This window comes from Bombina bombina, chromosome 10, assembly GCF_027579735.1.
Source record: "Bombina bombina isolate aBomBom1 chromosome 10, aBomBom1.pri, whole genome shotgun sequence".
NCBI lineage: Eukaryota > Metazoa > Chordata > Amphibia > Anura > Bombinatoridae > Bombina > Bombina bombina.
In genome coordinates this window covers 99,592,986-99,613,168 of record NC_069508.1, presented here as the reverse complement: position 1 = coordinate 99,613,168, position 20,183 = coordinate 99,592,986, and the positions used below count along the sequence as shown (strand labels likewise).

Below are 20,183 nucleotides of genomic sequence, written 5' to 3'. Positions count from 1 at the left end.
TGCAGTCTGGAACTCCCTGAAGGCTCAAGGCTCGTGGACTCAGGAGGCGGCACTCCTTCCGATAAACATTCTGGAACTAAGAGCGATTTTCAATGCTCTTCAGGCTTGGCCTCAGCTAGCTGGGGTCAGGTTCATCAGATTTCAGTCGGACAATATCACGACTGTAGCCTACATCAACCATCAGGGGGGAACAAGGAGTTCCCTAGCAATGTTGGAGGTTTCAAAGATACTTCTATGGGCAGAGGTTCACTCCTGCCATCTATCAGCTATCCATATCCTAGGTGTCAAGAACTGGGAGGCGGATTTTCAATCAGGAGATTGTTGTTCCTTCACTATGTCCTAATCCTTCTTCAAAGAAGGAACGTCTATTACACAATCTTGATGTGGTCCGTGCTTTAAAATTCTATTCACAAGCCACTAAAGATTTTCGTCAAACATCTGCTTTGTTTGTGGTTTACTCTGGACAGAGGAGAGGCCAAAAGGCTTCGGCAACTTCTCTTTCTTTTTGGTTAAGAAGCTTAATCCGCTTTGCTTATGAGACTTATGGCCAGCAGCCTCCTGAGAGAATTACAGCTCATTCCACTAGAGCAGTAGCTTCACATGGGCTTTTAAAAATGAGGCTTCTGTTGAACAGATTTGTAAGGCGGCGACTTAGTCTTCGCTTCATACCTTTTCTAAATTCTACAAATTTGATACTTTTTTGCTTCTTCGGAGGCTGTTTTTGGGAGAAAGGTCTTACAGGCAGTGGTGCCCTCCGTTTAAGTGCCTGCCTTGTCCCTCCCTTCATCCTCTTGCAGCTTCCTGTTGGGAAAGAGAATATCCCACAAGTAATGGATGAATCCGTGGACTGGATACACCACAAGAGAAATAAATTTATCAGGTAAGCATAAATTTTGTTTTCTGACGCTTTAGTAGCTATGTCCGATATACCCTCACAATGCTCCGAAGCCGCGGCAAGGGTGAGATTTCAGATTCAGTGAAGATGTTACTTCAGTCCGATTCTGAAATGACAGCCTTTAAATTTTAGCTTGAACACCTCCGCTTATTGCTCAGGGAGGTTTTAGCGACTCTGGATGACTGTGACCCCATTGTAGTTCCAGAGAATATGTGTAAAATGGACAAATACTTTGCAGTGCCTGTTTACACTGATCCTATGGATAAAAAATTGGAGGGTCTCCTTTAAGAAAATTGTTATCCATCAAGGTTTTATTCTCCAGCCTCTTGCATGCATTGCCCCAGCTACTGCTGCAGCGGCTTTTTGGTTCAAATCTCTTGAGGAGGCTCTACAGGTGGAGACCCAGTTAGATGATATTTTAGACAGGATTAAAGCTCTCAAGTTAGCTAATTCCTTTATTTCTGACGCCATTTTTCATCTAATGGCTAAGAATTCAGTTTTTGCCATTCTGGCGCGCAGGGCGCTATGGCTTAAGTCCTGGTCAGCAGACGTTACTTCAAAGTCTAAGCTTCTTAACATCCCCTTCAAAGGACAGACCCTATTCGGGCCGGGCCTGAAGGAGATCATTTCTGATATTACTGGAGGAAAAGGTCACGCCCTTCCTCAGGATAGGTCCAATAAATTAAGGACCAAACAGAATAATTTTCGTTCATTTCGAAACTTCAAGAGTGGCGCAGCTTCAGCTTCCTCTAATGCAAAACAAGAGGGAAATTTCGCCCAGTCCAAACCTGTAGACCGAACCAGGCTTGGAACAAGGGGAAGCAGGCCAAAAAACCTGCTGCCGCCTCTAAGACAGCATGAAGGAGTAGCCCCCGATCCGGGACCGGATCTAGTAGGGGGCAGACTTTCTCTCTTCGCTCAGGCTTGGGCAAGAGACGTCCAGGATCCCTGGGCATTAGAGATTGTTTCCCAGGGATATCTTCTGGACTTCAAAGCTTCATCTCCAAAGGGGAGATTTCATCTCTCACAATTATCTGTAAACCAGATAAAGAGAGAGGCATTCTTACGTTGTGTTCAAGACCTACTGGTTATGGGAGTGATCCACCCAGTTCCAAGGGAGGAACAGGGGCAGGGCTTCTATTCACATCTGTTTATAGTTCCCAAAAAAGAGGGAACTTTCAGACCAATCTTGGATCTCAAGATCATAAACAAATTTCTCAGGGTCCCATCCTTCAAGATAAAGACTATCCGAACCATCCTTCCTATGATCCAGGAGGTTCAATATTTGACTACCGTGGACTTAAAGGATGCTTATCCCCACATTCCAATTCAGAGATCATCATTCGTTCCTCAGGTTCGCCTTCTTAGACAGGCATTACTAGTTTGTGGCTCTTCCCTTCGGGTTAGCCACGGCACCAATAATCTTTATGAAGGTTCTAAGGTCCCTACTGGCGGTTCTAAGGCCACGAGGCATAGCGGTGGCTCCTTACCTAGACGAAATTCTGATACAGGCGTCGACTTTTCAAATCTCCAAGTCCCATACGGACATTGTTCTGGCCTTTCTGAGGTCTCACGGGTGGAAGGTGAACGTAGAAAAGAGTTCTCTCTCCCCTCTCACAAGAGTTTCCTTCCTAGGAACACTGATAGATTCAGTAGAAATGAAAATTTTTCTGACAGAGGTCAGATTATCAAAGCTTCTAACTTCCTGTTGTGCTCTTCATTCCACTTTTCGGCCGTCAGTGGCTCAGTGTATGGAAGTAATCGGCCTAATGGTAGCGGCAATGGACATAGTTCCGCTTGCCCGCCTACATCTCAGACCAATGCAACTTTGCATGCTCAATCAGTGGAATGGGGACTACACAGATTTGTCCCCTCTGCTAAATCTGGATCAAGAGACCAGGGATTCTCTTCTTTGGTGGTTATCTCGGGTCCATCTGTCCAGGGGAATGATTTTCCGCATTCCAGAGTGGACTATAGTGACGACAGATGCCAGCCTTCTGGGCTGGGGCACAGTCTGGAACTCCCTGAAGGCTCAGAGTTCGTGGACTCAGGAGGAAGCCCTCCTTCCGATAAACATTCTGGAACTGAGAGCGATATTCAATGCTCTTCAGGCTTGGTCTCAACTAGCTGCGGTCAGGTTCATCAGATTTCAGTCGGACAATATCACGACTGTAGCCTATATCAACCATCAGGGGGGAACAAAAAGCCCCCTGGCAATATTGGAGGTTTCAAAGATAATTCTATGGGCAGAGGTTCACTCTTGCCATCTCTCACCTATCCATATCCCAGGAGTAGAGAACTGGGAGGCGGATTTTCTAAGTCAGCAGACTTTTCATCCGGGGGAGTGGGAGCTCCATCCGGAGGTATTTGCCCAGCTGATTCAACTATGAGGCAAACCAGAACTGGATCTGATGGCGTCTCGTCAGAACTCCAAGCTTCCTTGTTACGGGTCCAGGTCAAGGGATCCCCAGGCAGTGCTGATAGATGCTCTAGCAGTGCCCTGGTCCTTATGTGTTCCCACCATTTCCTCTCCTCCCTCGTCTGATTGCCAAGATCAAGCAGGAGAGAGCTTCAGTGATTTTGATAGCACCTGCGTGGCCACGCAGGACTTGGTATGCAGATCTGGTGGACATGTCATCCTTTCCACCATGGACTCTGCCGCTGAGGCAGGACCTTCTACTCCAAGGTCCCTTCAAACATCCAAATCTAATTTCTCTGCAGCTGACTGCTTGGAGATTGAACGTTTGATTTTATCAAAACGTGGTTTCTCCGAGCCGGTCATTGATACCTTAATTCAGGCTCGAAAGCCTGTCACCAGGAAATCTATCATAAGATATGGTGTAAATATCTTCATTGGTCTGAATCCAAGGGTTACTTATGGAGTAAAGTCAGGATTCCTAGGATATTATCCCTTCTCCAAGAAGGAATGGAGAAGGGATTGTCAGCTAGTTCCTTAAAGGGACAGATTTCTGCTCTGTCTATTCTTCTGCACAAGTGTCTGGCAGATGTTCCAGACGTTCAGGCGCTTCTTCCTAAGGTGGTATCTAATAAGAATATCAATCAGGAGATTGTTGTTCCGTCACTGTGTCCTAATCCTTCTTCAAAGAAGGAATGTCTATCACACAATCTTGACGTGGTTCGTGCTTTAAAGTTTTATTTACAAGCTACTAAGGATTTTAGTCAAACATCTGCATTGTTTGTTGTCTACTCTGGACAGAGGAGAGGCCAAAAGGCTTCGGCATCTTCTCTTTCTTTTTGGCTGAGAAGCATAATCCGTTTAGTTTATGAGACTGCTGGCCAGCAGCCTCCTGAAAGAATTACAGCTCATTCCACTAGAGCGGTAGCTTCCACATGGGCTTTTAAAAATGAGGCCTCTGTTGAACAGATTTGTAAGGCGGCGACTTGGTCTTCGCTTCATACTTTTTCTAAATTCTACAAATTTGATACTTTTGCTTCCTCAGAGGCTATTTTTGGGAGAAAGGTCTTGCAGGCAGTGGTGCCTTCCGTTTAAGTTCCTGCCTTGTCCCTCCCTTCTTCCGTGTCCTAAAGCTTTGGTATTGGTATCCTACAAGTAATGGATGAACCCGTGGACTGGATACACCTTACAAGTGAAAAAAAAAATTATGCTTACCTGATAAATTTCTTTCTCTTGTGGTGTATCCAGTCCACGGCCCGCCCTGTCACTTTAAGGCAGGTGTTTTTTATTTTTAAACTACAGTCACCACTGCACCCTATAGTTTCTCCTTTTTTCTTGCTTGTCTTCGGTCGAATGACTGGGGGTGGCAGTTAGGGGAGGAGCTATATAGACAGCTCTGCTGTGGGTGTCCTCTTGCAACTTCCTGTTGGGAAGGAGAATATCCCACAAGTAATGGATGAACCCGTGGACTGGATACACCTTACAAGAGAAATATCTCCTTTCTCTCCAAGATTTTATATCTATTGCCTCTTCTTGGGGGCACTACCGCTAGGTCTATTACCTGGATGGTTACATCAGCTATATTAGTAAAATGTTCACTATTAAAGTGATTTGCAACCGCAGATTCTTTCACGTAATATTTAACATCACGTGTATGCTCCCCAAAACGTTTTCTGACCTCTCTAGAGGTTTGACTACATATTGGCTTTTACAAAGGTTGCAGGTAAGTAAATAAATGACAAATACACTACCACAGTTTGCATAGTGGTTGATGTTATAAATTTGGTTAGTACTGCTACTGATACATTTATTACCAGGACCAATATGGGCACATATGTGGCAGTTTCTACTCAAACATTTGAAGTTACCCTTTTTGTTAAGCCAGGTTTTACCTGATGTCCTATCCCTAACGATAACACTGGGGGATAGACTCTTTGTGGCAGTTAGGGGAGGAGCTATATAGACAGCTCTGCTGTGGGTGATCCTCTTGCAGCTTCCTGTTGGGAAGGAGAATATCCCACAAGTAATGGATGAACCCGTGGACTGGATACACCACAAGAGAAAGAAATTTATCAGGTAAGCATAAATTTTGTTTTTGGATGTTGAAATTAAAAACACGCAGACCATGGGGCATCAATAGGGAATGTGACATTAATTTTTTTATTGATGGTTAATTGTCCTTAGTAGGTCAGCTAAGTAGTTTTTTCCCATTTTCCTGTCCATGCCCACTAAAAATAAAGTTCCATATGTCTTGGGTTGATAGTAGTCTCAAACTTTCATGCTATTATGTGCTACTGTTCCTTTATGCCTATTTTTATCTTTTTGCATTATTAAGTTGACATGTCATATCTTTACTGTTGGCTGTTAACTAATTTATCTGATATAAATTATTCACAGATTAGCTATCTCATTCTCTATCTGAATTTAACAAACACTTGTCCTCAGTTACTTGTTTATTTTGAGTATAATGCTATAGCTGGTAGCTGTTTTGCCTTGTTTATATACTTATATATATTTTAATTTCTTTTGCTTCTTTTCCAGCTATTTCATTATCCTCTTTTTTTACTTTGGCAATGTCATTATTAAGATTTAATTAATTAATTCCATCTCTTATGGTCAGCTAGTACATTCACATTCTTTGTGCTCTTTTATAACATACAGATAGTGTTATGGAAGTCTGTTTCTTTTAATTCACACTGGTTTAGCATAGGTTAATGTTTCCTGGTGTAGGGTATAAATAGCACAATATTGTTTGTACGTATCACGTCTATGAGTAAGCGCCTGTAGGGGGCGCGAAACGCGTCAGCCACCTGTCTCTGTCCACGTCCATGGTCTGTTTTGTTATTCTTTTGTTTGTGTCCTTCGTTTTTTGCATATTTTACTTTTTGACTTTTTTTTTGTTTTTTTTTATTTCTAATAAAACTAAGTACTTCCTTACACCTGTTTGCAGTGCCTGCTACCTTTTTGTCCTCATACATTCTTTTGTGGAGTGGTTCACCCGTATTTTCAGCTACGGCACTCCAGGAGTTTGTGCTTGTGTGGGTGACGTCTTCAGGTTTTCCGGTTTGGGGCTATGCGTGCTGGAGTTGCTGGTAGCGGACTTTGCTCATTCTGTGTATGAGCTTTAGCTCGGGCCCTAAGTGTTAAAGAAAAGCCCACCATAGATAAGTCAAATTAAATTTGCAAAGGATAGTGCAAAATGTTACATGTACAGTAAGTGAAACTATTAATCATAATTAATACTAGATATTGACAAGTATTAATTAGAAGCATCCATTTGTTTTCCCATGAACATAATGTTTGCGCAACATAAGTATCCTATCAGATTTGTACACATCTAGATTAGTATTAAATACTTTAAAATTGTGTGTTGGTATAAAATTTAGTCCCAATGAGCGCAATTTCACCTCATCTTGGGATAAATTATAAGATGACAGATCACATTAGACATTTCTTTTCCTGATAACTGTTTTTTATGACATTAGTGAGTTCATGCCCATACTACTATTACCTCTTGTATCCAAATGCTGCCCATGCAGCTTTTGTTTACTTATCATGGCCTGCTCCATCACAATTAAAAACAATATTATTGAACACTTTGTATACTTACTACCTTGTATACAAACCTTTCAAAAGTTTCTTTAAGAGTGAAAATAAATCATTGATCTCTTGTTAGGGAAGTTCTTAAAATAGTATGCTTTGTAAATCAGTTGCTTTACGCTTTAAAGCTATAAATGATATCTTTGTTTATCGTTTAGAAAAGACATATTTTATTTTAGTATACTATTAAAGGACCCTCTTAATACCTGGCTTTTTTCTTACTATTTAGGTCAGTCGAATATTATACAGTTTTTTTACGGCATTCAAACGCTCATCCAAACAAGCATCAGATGTTAAAGACTGTGCTTTACCCAGTCCAGACAATGATGTGTTCACTTTCACAGTTACTTTAGAAGTCAAAGAAGATGACAGTAAAGGAAATTTCAGGTACATTTCTTTATCAGTAATAGTTAACGTGTACACACAAAGCAGGAGGTTATGGCTACTTTTTAAAAATTTTATTTAAATTACACTACACCCATTTGAAATATCTTTGTTATACAACATAATACCTGTGCCCACAATGTGTTTACTGTATATATTACAGCCACTCTATGTGCTTGCGTGGTGTCCATGTTTAACATTTTCCCTTTTCAAATGTTCCCAGAGATATGTATGTGACATGCTTTCTTCCACTGTAACATATACTGTCATGTGCTCTCCCACTCCTACACACACCTAATGGGTGCTCTCCAAGTGTTACAAGCACCTACTAGGCACTCTTCCATTCTTACAAACACCCATGGGTGCTCTTCCAACTCGTATTCAGATCCCCAGCCATTTTTCTACTTATATACACACACACCCTTATGCACACTTCCCAGACACTCTTCTACACTTACACACTCATTTACAGCTTCACTTCCTACCATTACTTATATTCTTACGTGCTATCTTAATCTTACATTTAAACCCCCTGCACTCTGCTAACACAATGCACAGCATCAGTAGTAAAAAAAACAACAACAACTTATAAAGACCTTTCTTTCATACAGGTGGTGAATCCATGATCTATTACTCCTGGGAATTACTTTTCTTACCACTAAGAGGAGACAGATTCTCAAACCCCAAAAACTCTATAAAACCCTTCTCCCACCTCACTGGTACCTCAGTCTTTACTTTACCTCCACTGGAGGTGGTCGAAGAATGAAGATGTGCATTTGATTCTTCAGAGAGAGGTATATTCAGTCTATATTAAGGCACAGGTTTCCCCTCAGAGTACAGTGATTGTTAGAGGGATATATATGGGATATGGTGTGTTGCACTTTTCTCCTGTTAAGTGTAGTCAGTCCACGGGTCATCATTACTTATGGGATATTAACTCCTCCCCAACAGGAAGTGCAAGAGGATCACCCAAGCAGAGCTGCTATATAGCTCCTCCCCTCTACGTCACACCCAGTCATTCTCTTGCACCCAACTAATAGATAGGATGTGTGAGAGGACTGTGGTGATTAAACTTAGTTTTAAACGGCACCGGAGTGTGTTGTTTTCTTCTCAGGCAGAATTTGAAGAAGAATCTACCTGAGTTTTTGTGTATGATCTTAGCGGACGTAACTAAGATCCATTTTGCTGTTCTCGGCCATTCTGAGGAGTAGGGTAACTTCAGATCAGGGGACAGCGGGCAGGTTCACCTGCAAAGAGGTATGTTGCAGTATATTATTTTCTAAGGAATGGAATTGACTGAGAAAATACTGCTAATACCGATATAATGTAAGTACAGCCTTAAATGCAGTAGTAGCAACTGGTATCAGGCTGATATGTATATATGTTTACACTTAAGTATTTCTGGGGAATGGCACTTCACTGGGAAAATACTGTATGCATATAACTTTTAGCCTAACTTGCAGTGTGAGCGACTAGCAGCAGGCTTTTAATGACATTTCATAAATTAGATTTTAAACGTTTGCTGGCATGTTAAATCGTTTAATTATCTGAGGTACTTGGTGAAAAATTGTTTTGGGCGTTATTTTCCACATGGCTGTCGTTGTTTTAAATTAAAACAGTTTACTGAGCTTCCCTCACTGTTGTAGTGTGAGTGGGAGGGGCCTATTTTGGCGCTTTTACTACGCATCAGAAATTCAGTCACAGTCTGCCTTTTTCTCCCTGCATGATCCAGGACGTCTCCACAGAGCTCAGGGGTCTTCAAAACTAGTTTTGATGGAGGTAATCACTCACAGAAGACCTGTGAGACTGTGCTTTGACTGTGATAAAAACGCTTATATTTTCAATTGTTATCCGTTTTTTTCTGATATTAAGGGTTAATCATCCATTGCTAATGAGTGCAATCCTTTGCTAAATTTGGTTTCTATAACTAATCCGGTTCATTGTTATTCAACTGTGACAGTTTTTGTGTGCTTCTTAAAGGCACAGTAACGTTTTTACATATTGCTTGTAAATTTAGTTGAAAAGTATTTCCAAGCTTGCTAGTCTAATTGCTAGTTTGTTTAAACATGTCTGACACAGAGGAATCTCTTTGTGCAATATGTTCTAAAGCCAAGGTGGAGCCCAATAGAAATTTATGTACTAATTGCATTGATGCTACTTTAAATAAAAGTCAATCTGTACATGTTAAGCAACATTCACCAGACAACGAGGGGGAAGTTATGCCGACTAACTTGCCTCACGTGTCAGTACCTGCATCTCCCGCTCAGGAGGTGCGTGATATTGTAACGCCAAGTACATCAGGGCGGCCATTACAAATCACTCTACAAGACATGGCTAATGTTATGACTGAAGTTTTGTCTAAATTGCCAGAACTTAGGGGTAAACGAGATCACTCTGGGATGAGAACAGAGTACGCTGATAATGCTAGGGCCATGTCTGATACTGCGTCACAATTTGCAGAGCATGAGGACGGAGAGCTTCATTCTGCGGGTGACGGATCTGATCCAAATAAACTGGATTCAGACATTTCAAATTTTAAGTTTAAGCTGGAAAACCTCCGTGTATTACTAGGGGAGGTGTTAGCGGCTCTGAATGATTGTAACACAGTTGCAATCCCAGAGAAAATGTGTAGGTTGGATAAATATTTTGCGGTACCGACGAGTACTGACGTTTTTCCTATACCTAAGAGACTTACTGAAATTGTTACTAAGGAGTGGGATAGACCCGGTGTGCCTTTCTCACCCCCTCCTATATTCAGAAAAATGTTTCCAATAGACGCCACCACATGGGACTTATGGCAAACGGTCCCTAAGGTGGAGGGAGCAGTTTCTACTTTAGCTAAGCGTACCACTATCCCGGTGGAGGATAGTTGTGCCTTTTCAGATCCAATGGATAAAAAGTTAGAGGGTTACCTTAAGAAAATGTTTGTTCAACAAGGTTTTATATTACAACCCCTTGCATGCATTGCGCCTGTCACGGCTGCGGCAGCATTTTGGTTTGAGTCTCTGGAAGAGACCCTTGACTCAGCGACATTAGATGAGATTTCACACAAGCTTAAAACCCTTAAGCTAGCTAATTCATTTATTTCTGATGCCGTAGTACATTTAACTAAACTTACGGCTAAGAATTCCGGATTCGCCATTCAGGCACGCAGAGCGCTGTGGCTAAAATCCTGGTCAGCTGATGTAACTTCTAAATCGAAATTACTTAACATACCTTTCAAGGGGCAGACTTTATTCGGGCCCGGTTTGAAAGAAATTATCGCTGATATTACAGTAGGTAAAGGCCATGCCCTGCCTCAAGACAGAGCCAAACCTAGGGCTAGACAGTCTAATTTTCGTGCCTTTCGTAACTTCAAGGCAGGAGCAGCATCAACTTCCTCTGCTCCGAAACAGGAAGGAGCTGTTGCTCGCTACAGACAAGGCTGGAAACCTAACCAGACCTGGAACAAGGGCAAGCAGGCCAGAAAACCTGCTACTGCCCCTAAGACAGCATGAAGTGAGGGCCCCCGATCCGGAAACGGATCTAGTGGGGGGCAGACTCTCTCTCTTCGCCCAGGCTTGGGCAAGAGATGTCCAGGATCCCTGGGCGTTGGAGATCATATCTCAGGGATATCTTCTGGACTTCAAAGCTTCTCCTCCACAAGGGAGATTTCACCTTTCAAGGTTGTCAACAAACCAGATAAAGAAAGAGGCGTTTCTACGCTGTGTACAAGACCTTTTACTAATGGGAGTGATCCACCCAGTTCCGCGGTCGGAACACGGACAAGGGTTTTACTCAAATCTGTTTGTGGTTCCCAAAAAAGAGGGAACCTTCAGACCAATATTGGATTTAAAGATCCTAAACAAATTCCTAAGAGTTCCATCGTTCAAGATGGAAACTATTCGGACAATCTTACCCATGATCCAAAGAGGTCAGTACATGACCACAGTGGATTTAAAGGATGCTTACCTTCACATACCGATTCACAGAGAACATTACCGGTATCTAAGGTTTGCCTTCCTAGACAGACATTACCAGTTTGTAGCTCTTCCCTTCGGGTTGGCTACGGCTCCAAGAATCTTTACAAAGGTTCTGGGCTCTCTTCTGGCGGTACTAAGACCGCGAGGAATTTCGGTAGCTCCGTACCTAGACGACATTCTGATACAAACGTCAAGCTTTCAAACTGCCAAGTCTCATACAGAGTTAGTACTGGCATTTCTAAGGTCGCATGGGTGGAAAGTGAACGAGGAGAAGAGTTCTCTCTTACCACTCACAAGAGTTCCTTTCTTGGGGACTCTTATAGATTCTGTAGAAATGAAAATTTACCTGACAGAGGACAGGTTAACAAAGCTTCTAAATGCTTGCCGTGCCCTTCATTCCATTCAACACCCGTCAGTGGCTCAATGCATGGAGGTAATCGGCTTAATGGTAGCGGCAATGGACATAGTTCCTTTTGCACGCCTGCACCTCAGACCGCAGCAATTGTGCATGCTAAGTCAGTGGAATGGGGATTACTCAGATTTGTCCCCTATGCTGAATCTGGATCAGGAGACCAGAGATTCTCTTCTATGGTGGCTTTCTCGGCCACATCTGTCCAGGGGGATGCCCTTCAGCAGGCCAGACTGGACAATTGTAACTACAGACGCCAGCCTACTAGGTTGGGGCGCTGTCTGGAATTCCCTGAAGGCTCAGGGATCATGGACTCAAGAGGAGAGTCTCCTTCCAATAAACATTCTGGAATTGAGAGCAGTTCTCAATGCCCTTCTGGCTTGGCCTCAGTTAGCAACTCTGAGGTTCATCAGGTTTCAGTCGGACAACATCACGACTGTGGCTTACATCAACCATCAGGGAGGGACAAGGAGTTCCTTAGCGATGATGGAAGTATCAAAGATAATTCGCTGGGCAGAGTCTCACTCTTGCCACCTGTCAGCGATCCACATCCCAGGAGTGGAGAACTGGGAGGCGGATTTCCTAAGTCGCCAGACTTTTCATCCGGGGGAGTGGGAACTTCATCCGGAGGTCTTTGCCCAAATACTTCGACGTTGGGGCAAACCAGATATGGATCTCATGGCGTCTTGCCAGAATGCCAAGCTTCCTCGTTACGGGTCCAGGTCCAGGGACCCGGGAGCGGTCCTGATAGATGCCTTGACAGCACCTTGGACCTTCAGGATGGCTTATGTGTTTCCACCCTTCCCGATGCTTCCTCGTTTGATTGCCAGGATCAAACAGGAGAAAGCATCGGTGATTCTAATAGCGCCTGCGTGGCCACGCAGGACCTGGTATGCAGATCTAGTGGACATGTCATCCTGTCCACCTTGGTCTCTGCCTCTGAGACAGTACCTTCTAATTCAGGGTCCTTTCAAACATCAAAATCTAATTTCTCTGAAGCTGACTGCATGGAAATTGAACGCTTGATTTTATCAAAGCGTGGATTTTCAGAGCCAGTAATTGATACCTTAATATAGGCTAGGAAACCTGTTACCAGGAAAATTTACCATAAGATATGGCGTAAATACTTACACTGGTGCGAATCCAAGAGTTACTCATGGAGTAAGGTTAGGATTCCTAGGATATTGTCTTTTCTACAAGAAGGTTTAGAAAAGGGTTTATCTGCAAGTTCCTTAAAGGGACAGATCTCAGCTCTGTCCATCCTTTTACACAAACGTCTGTCAGAAATTCCAGACGTTCAGGCTTTTTGTCAGGCCTTGGCTAGAATTAAGCCTGTGTTTAAGACTGTAGCTCTACCGTGGAGCTTAAACTTAGTTCTTAACGTTTTACAGGGTGTTCCGTTTGAACCCCTTCATTCCATTGATATCAAGCTATTATCTTGGAAAGTTCTGTTTTTAATGGCTATTTCCTCGGCTCGTAGAGTCTCTGAGTTATCAGCCTTACATTGTGATTCTCCTTATCTGATTTTTCATTCAGATAAGGTAGTTCTGCGTACTAAACCTGGGTTCTTACCTAAGGTAGTCACTAACAAGAATATCAATCAAGAGATTGTTGTTCCATCATTGTGCCCTAACCCTTCTTCAAAGAAGGAACGACTTCTGCACAATCTAGATGTAGTCCGTGCCCTGAAATTTTATTTACAGGCAACTAAAGATTTTCGCCAAACTTCTTCCCTGTTTGTCGTTTATTCTGGACAGAGGAGAGGTCAAAAAGCATCTGCTACCTCTCTATCTTTTTGGCTTCGTAGCATAATACGTTTAGCCTATGAGACTGCTGGACAGCAACCTCCTGAAAGGATTACAGCTCATTCTACTAGAGCTGTGGCTTCCACTTGGGCCTTCAAGAATGAGGCCTCTGTTGAACAGATTTGCAAGGCTGCAACTTGGTCTTCTCTTCATACTTTTTCAAAATTTTACAAATTTGACACTTTTGCTTCTTCGGAGGCTGTTTTTGGGAGAAAGGTTCTTCAGGCAGTGGTTCCTTCCGTATAGAGAGCCTGCCTGTCCCTCCCGTCATCCGTGTACTTTAGCTTTGGTATTGATATCCCATAAGTAATGATGACCCGTGGACTGACTACACTTAACAGGAGAAAACATAATTTATGCTTACCTGATAAATTCCTTTCTCCTGTAGTGTAGTCAGTCCACGGCCCGCCCTGTTTTTTATGGCAGGTCTAAATTTTTAAATTATACTCCAGTCACCACTGCACCCTATAGTTTCTCCTTTCTCGTTTGGTTCTCGGTCGAATGACTGGGTGTGACGTAGAGGGGAGGAGCTATATAGCAGCTCTGCTTGGGTGATCCTCTTGCACTTCCTGTTGGGGAGGAGTTAATATCCCATAAGTAATGATGACCCGTGGACTGACTACACTACAGGAGAAAGGAATTTATCAGGTAAGCATAAATTATGTTTTTTGCCTCATGAGAAATTTGTTAGAGACCCTCCATAATTGGTCGCAGCGACTTGTTTTTTTTCCTCCTTCTATGGATCTACAATATACTCCTATTCCATAACCTTGTCAGGGTTTTTTCCCTGCTTTGTTTGCCATGTGCTGCTGGCAGCCATTTTACTCACCTCTCTTGCTAAGTATGGTGCAGAGTGTGTGATGCTGCTCATTTCCTGCTCGCCCTCTTATGGCCAGACTGGTGTACATCATCCGTGTGAGACAGGTTGCAGTTTCAGAATTGTGATGTCATCACTTATTATTTAAAGGGCCTCTGTTCAGTATGCTTTACTCTTGCGTTGTCTCAGACCTGTTTGTGAGTTCCAGTTCCTGTGTATTACTTGGCTGTCTGATGTCCCTCCTGGTTCCTGATCCCTGGCTTGTTCCTGACTCTGCTGTTCTCCTTGTTCCTGATTCCAGCTCGTCTGGCTACTCGCTTTGACTCCTGACTCGGCTCGTCTGACTACCTGCTCTGGCTTTGACTCCTGGCTTGTTATTTGACTTGTGGACTTTTTATTATTTTTGTTATTAATAAAGGTGTAATTATTTTTGCACTTCTCGTCTCAGTCTTATTCCTGGCACCCTGACATTATGCAAGGGCCATGAATCCTGATGGTGCTAATAATCCACCTTTACCTACCATCATTTCCAGTATAGATGAATAGGATCACTGCTTGGATCAATTTGCACTAGCCCTGCAAACCCTGCTGACTCGCACTGCACATTTGGACCAGAGTGTCCCACAAGTTATGGCTGCTCCTGTTTCCGCTGCTGCGCCTAGTCCTACCAGAAGCATGTCCAGTTCTGCACCTCTACCTCAGCGATGTGGAGGCGATCCTATTCAGCGCAGAGGGTTTTTGAACCAGGTGGGCATTTACTTTAAGTTACCTTAGGTGTTTCCCTATGACAGAGCGAAGGTGGTGTTTCTCATCTTGTTACTCTCTGACACAGCTCTTGCTTGGGCTAATCCCTTGTGGGAGACTAATAAACCTGTGATTTCAAATTACCATGAATTTGTGACCTCCTTTCCAAGGGTATTTGATGTTCCGGCTTGCTCCTCCTCTGCTGCTAAACGACTCAGGTCCATTCAGCAAGGTACAAGATCTGTTGCTCAGTATGCCATTGAGTTCCGTACGCTTGCCGCAGAGGTAGGTAAGAACAATGAAGCCCTTGTTGCCGCCTTCTTTCATGGGCTCTCTGATGTGATTAAAGATGAAATTGCTGCCAGAGATTTACCAGAGGATCTCGAGGCATTGGTGTTTTTTTTTAATCCTAATTGACATCAGACTCAGAGAGAGACCCTCTTTCAAAGAGCGCTTGTGGAAGCCTCCTGTTCTGTTATCTCCTATATGTTTGTTCCTACCCATGCCTCACTCTCCTCCCATGCCTCCTGGTCCCGAGTCACCAGGTACTGCTGAGCCGATGCAGTTGAGATTCACGCGTCTCTCCGCGGCGGAGAGAGGGCCTTTAGGATGTTTTTTTTTTTTGTCATCACTCTTTAACCCATATCTGTCCGGACTTATGTTTACAGTGGAACAAAGTTCCGATGTAAACAAATAAGTTAAAAAGTGAAATCACACGATTGTTCAAGGGATCACGTAATTTCAATAATGGGATTGTGCTGGGGAGGGGGTGGGGTGGGCCTATGACGCTAGGCACGGCCTCCAGCCCGCAATCCCATTCAAGAAGTGCCTTTGGCTTTAGTACAACAAAGGCTAGGACCTTCTATGCTGTCCTAAGGAGCATTTTATAATTATAATCTTAGTCTGCTGGCATGGTTTCTAATTTCAGACTTCTCTTTCTTCACAGAGGATCTCTTTTTATTAATTTACTTTGTTTCTATGGTGTTAGATTTTTCTGCCTATTAGTCCATGGGTATATTTAAAGCTTAGATTTTTGTTTTGTCCCTTTCATCAGAACAGGGCTCAAAAATATTTTTCCTTCACCTAGTTTCAAAGCTTATATTATTATTATACTTTATTTATGAAGCTGTCCATGGGTACAATTCATGTAAATGAAACAATGATATCAAACACGTAAGAGACAAGACAACATTTTACAGACACACAGGAGGAATTAAGGGCCCTATTCCCATGGGAACTTACAATATAGAAGGGTAGGAGGTTGAGAAACAGGAGGTGAGGACTGCAAGATTGAGAAAGATGTTAATGCAGAGTTAGATTAGGTTCCTTTTAGGGAGAATATAATGTTTAGTGCTTTTTTTCTTCTTCATTTGGGCATTTCTCCTTTTCTTTTAAGGTTGTTAGCTGGATTCTAGGCTAATTTATTTGCTCTGAAGTATACTGACAGGGTCAGTGTCCATTAGCTTTATTGGTTCTAGTCTAGTTGTTTTTAGATATTTCCACTTATGTAGGTGCATTACTCATTCCAGAGGCTTTGGTTGTTGGTAGGTTTCCACTTTTTTTTTTTTTCTTCTGATAGGAAGCTTTGTTCCTTGGATTCTTACTATAGTATCTAGTATACTGATTAGGTTTCAGATCTATGCCTCCTATAGAAAGTTGTTTTTCTGTTCTATGTTTGTAGGATTCCTTTATGGCTCAGGTTGATGGGAACTCCAACCTTTTCATTGTTCCAAGAAGTAGGGGGAACTTTTGAATCTATTCTGATCTAGAAACATTGAACATGTTTCTTAAGTTCCTATGGATGAAATGGATATTTTTCAGACTATTCTGTGAGGTCATTTTCTGTTCTCAATTGTTTTTGAGTATGCTTACCTCTTTTATTTCTTGGAACATCCTTGGTTTCTGAAATTTGCTTTAACAGTTTGTTGCTTTTCCGTTTGCTCTGGCTAGTTCTCAGAATATTCTCTAAGGTTTTAGGTACCCTCTTATCTGTAATCAGTTTTCAGGGTGTTGCTTTATTTCTTGGCCAGGATCATATCTTGGCTCAAGCAGTATTTCTCTCCTTCAGACTGTTGTTATTGTTTCTTCAACATGGTTGGGAGGTAATTTTTTTTAAACAGTCTTCTGGTTCCTCAGATAAAAGTTTTTCTGGGGGGTTCTAATGGATTCAATCTTTAAAATTTTCTATGTCAGAGCTTAGACTGTTGTAGCTCATGATTGTGTCCTTTTGTTGTTTTTCTGTCTTCTTGCCTTTATAGGAGTCATCTTTAGCTTTATATCTTTTACCAATGATACAGGGTTCTGACTCTGTTGTCTCTGAAGATTCATTTGATTTTTTTAGTGGCTGAACTATTAGCTCTTTATGAATGGTGCTTCTTTTGAGCATACTTCTTGATCTGTAATCGTACAGATGCAAGAGGTGGGAGGCCTTCTGGGGGTCTGAGAAAGGCATTAGGAGTTTGGTCTCCTTGGGAAGCGAGGTTACCTATTAATATTTCAAACTCCATACATTATTCAGGGCCTTTCAGGATTGGCCTCTTTTGAAGAGAATCTTTTCTCTGTTTTCTGATTGGATTATGTTCTATCTGTTGCTTATGTCCATTAGGGGGATGGTATTTTAAATTCTTTCTTGAGCAGGAATTTCATTCTGCTGTTATTCTAGGACTGAATAACTGGGAAGCAGTTTTTTTTTTCGGTCTTCAGTTTTTCTGCCTGGAAGTGGTCTCTTCATTTGTATAAGTTCTATGAGTCTATAGTTCTTTTGGGTCGCTCAGATATATTTCTGAGAGCTTTGTGCCAATATTTTGTTCTTCCTCTGTGGGTTTTATTTTTCTTAGGGTGGTTGTCAAAATTTATCATGACGTGCTATGATGTTTACTCCAACTTGTTCCTGTAGTATTAGGTTTACAGATCTGGTTATGATGCCCAGTTTCTTTCCTTGGCTGCTTCTTTTGCATCCAGACTTATTTAGGTTCCTTTTTTTCTATCAGTATTCTAGTTCTCTAGATTTGATGACTTGGTGATCAGTTATATTCTTTTTGTATTTTGAACTGTTTGTCATTTTTAATTTTCCTTTTCTGGTTTTTAGTCTGTTATTTAAATGCATGGAAGGCAATTATTTATTGGCTTTATTTTTTCCAGATTTCTGGCTATATTGTCAGGTTAGTCAGGATATGAGTTTATCCGCTAGTTTTTAGCTTTTTCTCTTGTAAGGTGTATCCAGTCCACGGATTCATCCATTACTTGTGGGATATTCTCCTTCCCAACAGGAAGCTGCAAGAGGATCACCCACAGCAGAGCTGTCTATATAGCTCCTCCCCTAACTGCCACCTCCCAGTCATTCTCTTGCAGCTCTTGACAAGGGAAGTAGCTAGAGAGATGTGGTGCATTAATGGAGTTTCAATCTGTGGGTGATTTTTCTGATTCAGGGAAGATACTTCAATCTGATTCTGATATGTCTACATTTAAATTTAAGCTTGAACACCTCCGCGTATTGCTCAGGGAGGTTTTAACAACTCTGGACGATTGTGACACTATTGTAGTCCCAGAGAAATTATGTAGATTGGATAAATACTATGCAGTACCTACTTACACTGATGTTTTTCCAATCCCTAAAAGGTTTTCTGAAATTATTACTAAGGAATAGGATAGACCAGGTGTATCGTTCTCTCCCCCTTTTGTTTTTAAAAAGATGTTTCCTATAGACGCCTCTACACGGGACTTATGGCAGACGGTCCCTAAGGTGGAGGGAGCAGTTTCTACTCTAGCTAAGCGTACCACTATCCCTGTCGAGGACAGTTGTGCTTTTCTAGATCCAATGGATAACAAATTAGAGGGTTACCTTAAGAAAAATTTTATTCAACAAGGTTTTTATTCTCCAACCTCTTGCATGCATTGCCCCAGTCACTGCTGCCGCGGCTTTCTGGTTTGAGTCACTAGAGGAGGCTCTACATGTTGAAACCCCGTTGGAAGATATTATTGACAAGCTTAGGGCCCTTAAGCTAGCCAATTAATTTGTTTCTGATGCCGTTGTACATTTAACCAAGCTAAATGCTAAAAATTCAGGTTTTGCTATTCAGGCGCGTAGGGCGCTATGGCTTAAATCCTGGTCAGCTGACATGACCTCAAAGTCTAAACTTCTCAACATTCCCTTCAAAGGACAGACCTTATTCGGGCCTGGACTAAAGGAGATAATTTCTGACATCACTGGAGGAAAAGGTCACACCCTTCCTCAAGACAGGTCCAACAAATTAAGGACCAAACAGTATAGTTTTCGGCCCTTTCGAAACTTCAAGAGTGGCGCAGCTTCAACTTCCTCTAACACAAAACAAGAGGGAACTTTTGCCCAGTCTAAGTTGGTCTGGAGACCTAACCAGGCTTTTAACAAGGGGAAACAGGCCAAAAAGCCTGCTGCTGCCTCTAAGACAGTGAAGGAGCAGCCCCCGATCCGGAAACGGACCTAGTAGGGTGCAGACTCTCTCTCTTCGCCCAGGCTTGGGCAAGAGATGTCCAGGATCCCTGGGCATTGGAAATTGTGTCCAAGGGTTATCTTCTGGAATTCAAAACCTCTCCCCCAAAAGGGAGATTTCATCTCTCACTTTTATCTGCAAACCAGATAAAGAGAGAGGCATTCTTACATTGTGTTCAAGACCTTCTAATTATGGGAGTGATCCACCCAGTTCCGCAGGAGAAACAGGGTCAGGGCTTCTATTCAAATCTGTTTGTAGTTCCCAAGAAAGAGGGAACATTCAGACCAATCTTAGATCTCAAGATCTTAAACAAATTTCTCAGAGTTCCATCCTTCAAGATGGAGACTATTCGAACCATCCTTCCTATGATCCAGGAGGGTCAATATATGACTACCGTAGACCTAAAGGATGCTTATCTTCACATCCCGATACACAAAGATCATCATCGTTTTCTCAGGTTTGCCTTTCTAGACAGGCCCTACCAGTTTGTGGCTCTTCCCTTCGGGTTGGCCACGGGACCAAGAATCTTTACAAAGGTTCTAGGGTCCCTTCTAGCGGTCCTGAGTCCGCGGGGTATAGCAGTAGCCCCTTACTTAGACGACATTCTGATACAGGTGTCGACTTTTCAAGTTGCCAGGTCCCACACGGACATTGGTCTGGAATTTCTGAGGTCCCATGGGTG

General features: G+C 42.4%; 1 protein-coding gene across 1 annotated transcript in view; it reads left to right on the top strand.

The window, feature by feature from the left end:
- RABGAP1L (RAB GTPase activating protein 1 like) overlaps positions 1-20,183 on the top strand; it is a 1,244,335-nt gene that overhangs the window by 202,864 nt on the left and 1,021,288 nt on the right. The window contains exon 6 of the mRNA XM_053693261.1: positions 7,141-7,298. Coding sequence (XP_053549236.1) covers positions 7,141-7,298 — 158 coding nt within the window. The remainder of the gene's footprint in view (positions 1-7,140; positions 7,299-20,183) is intronic.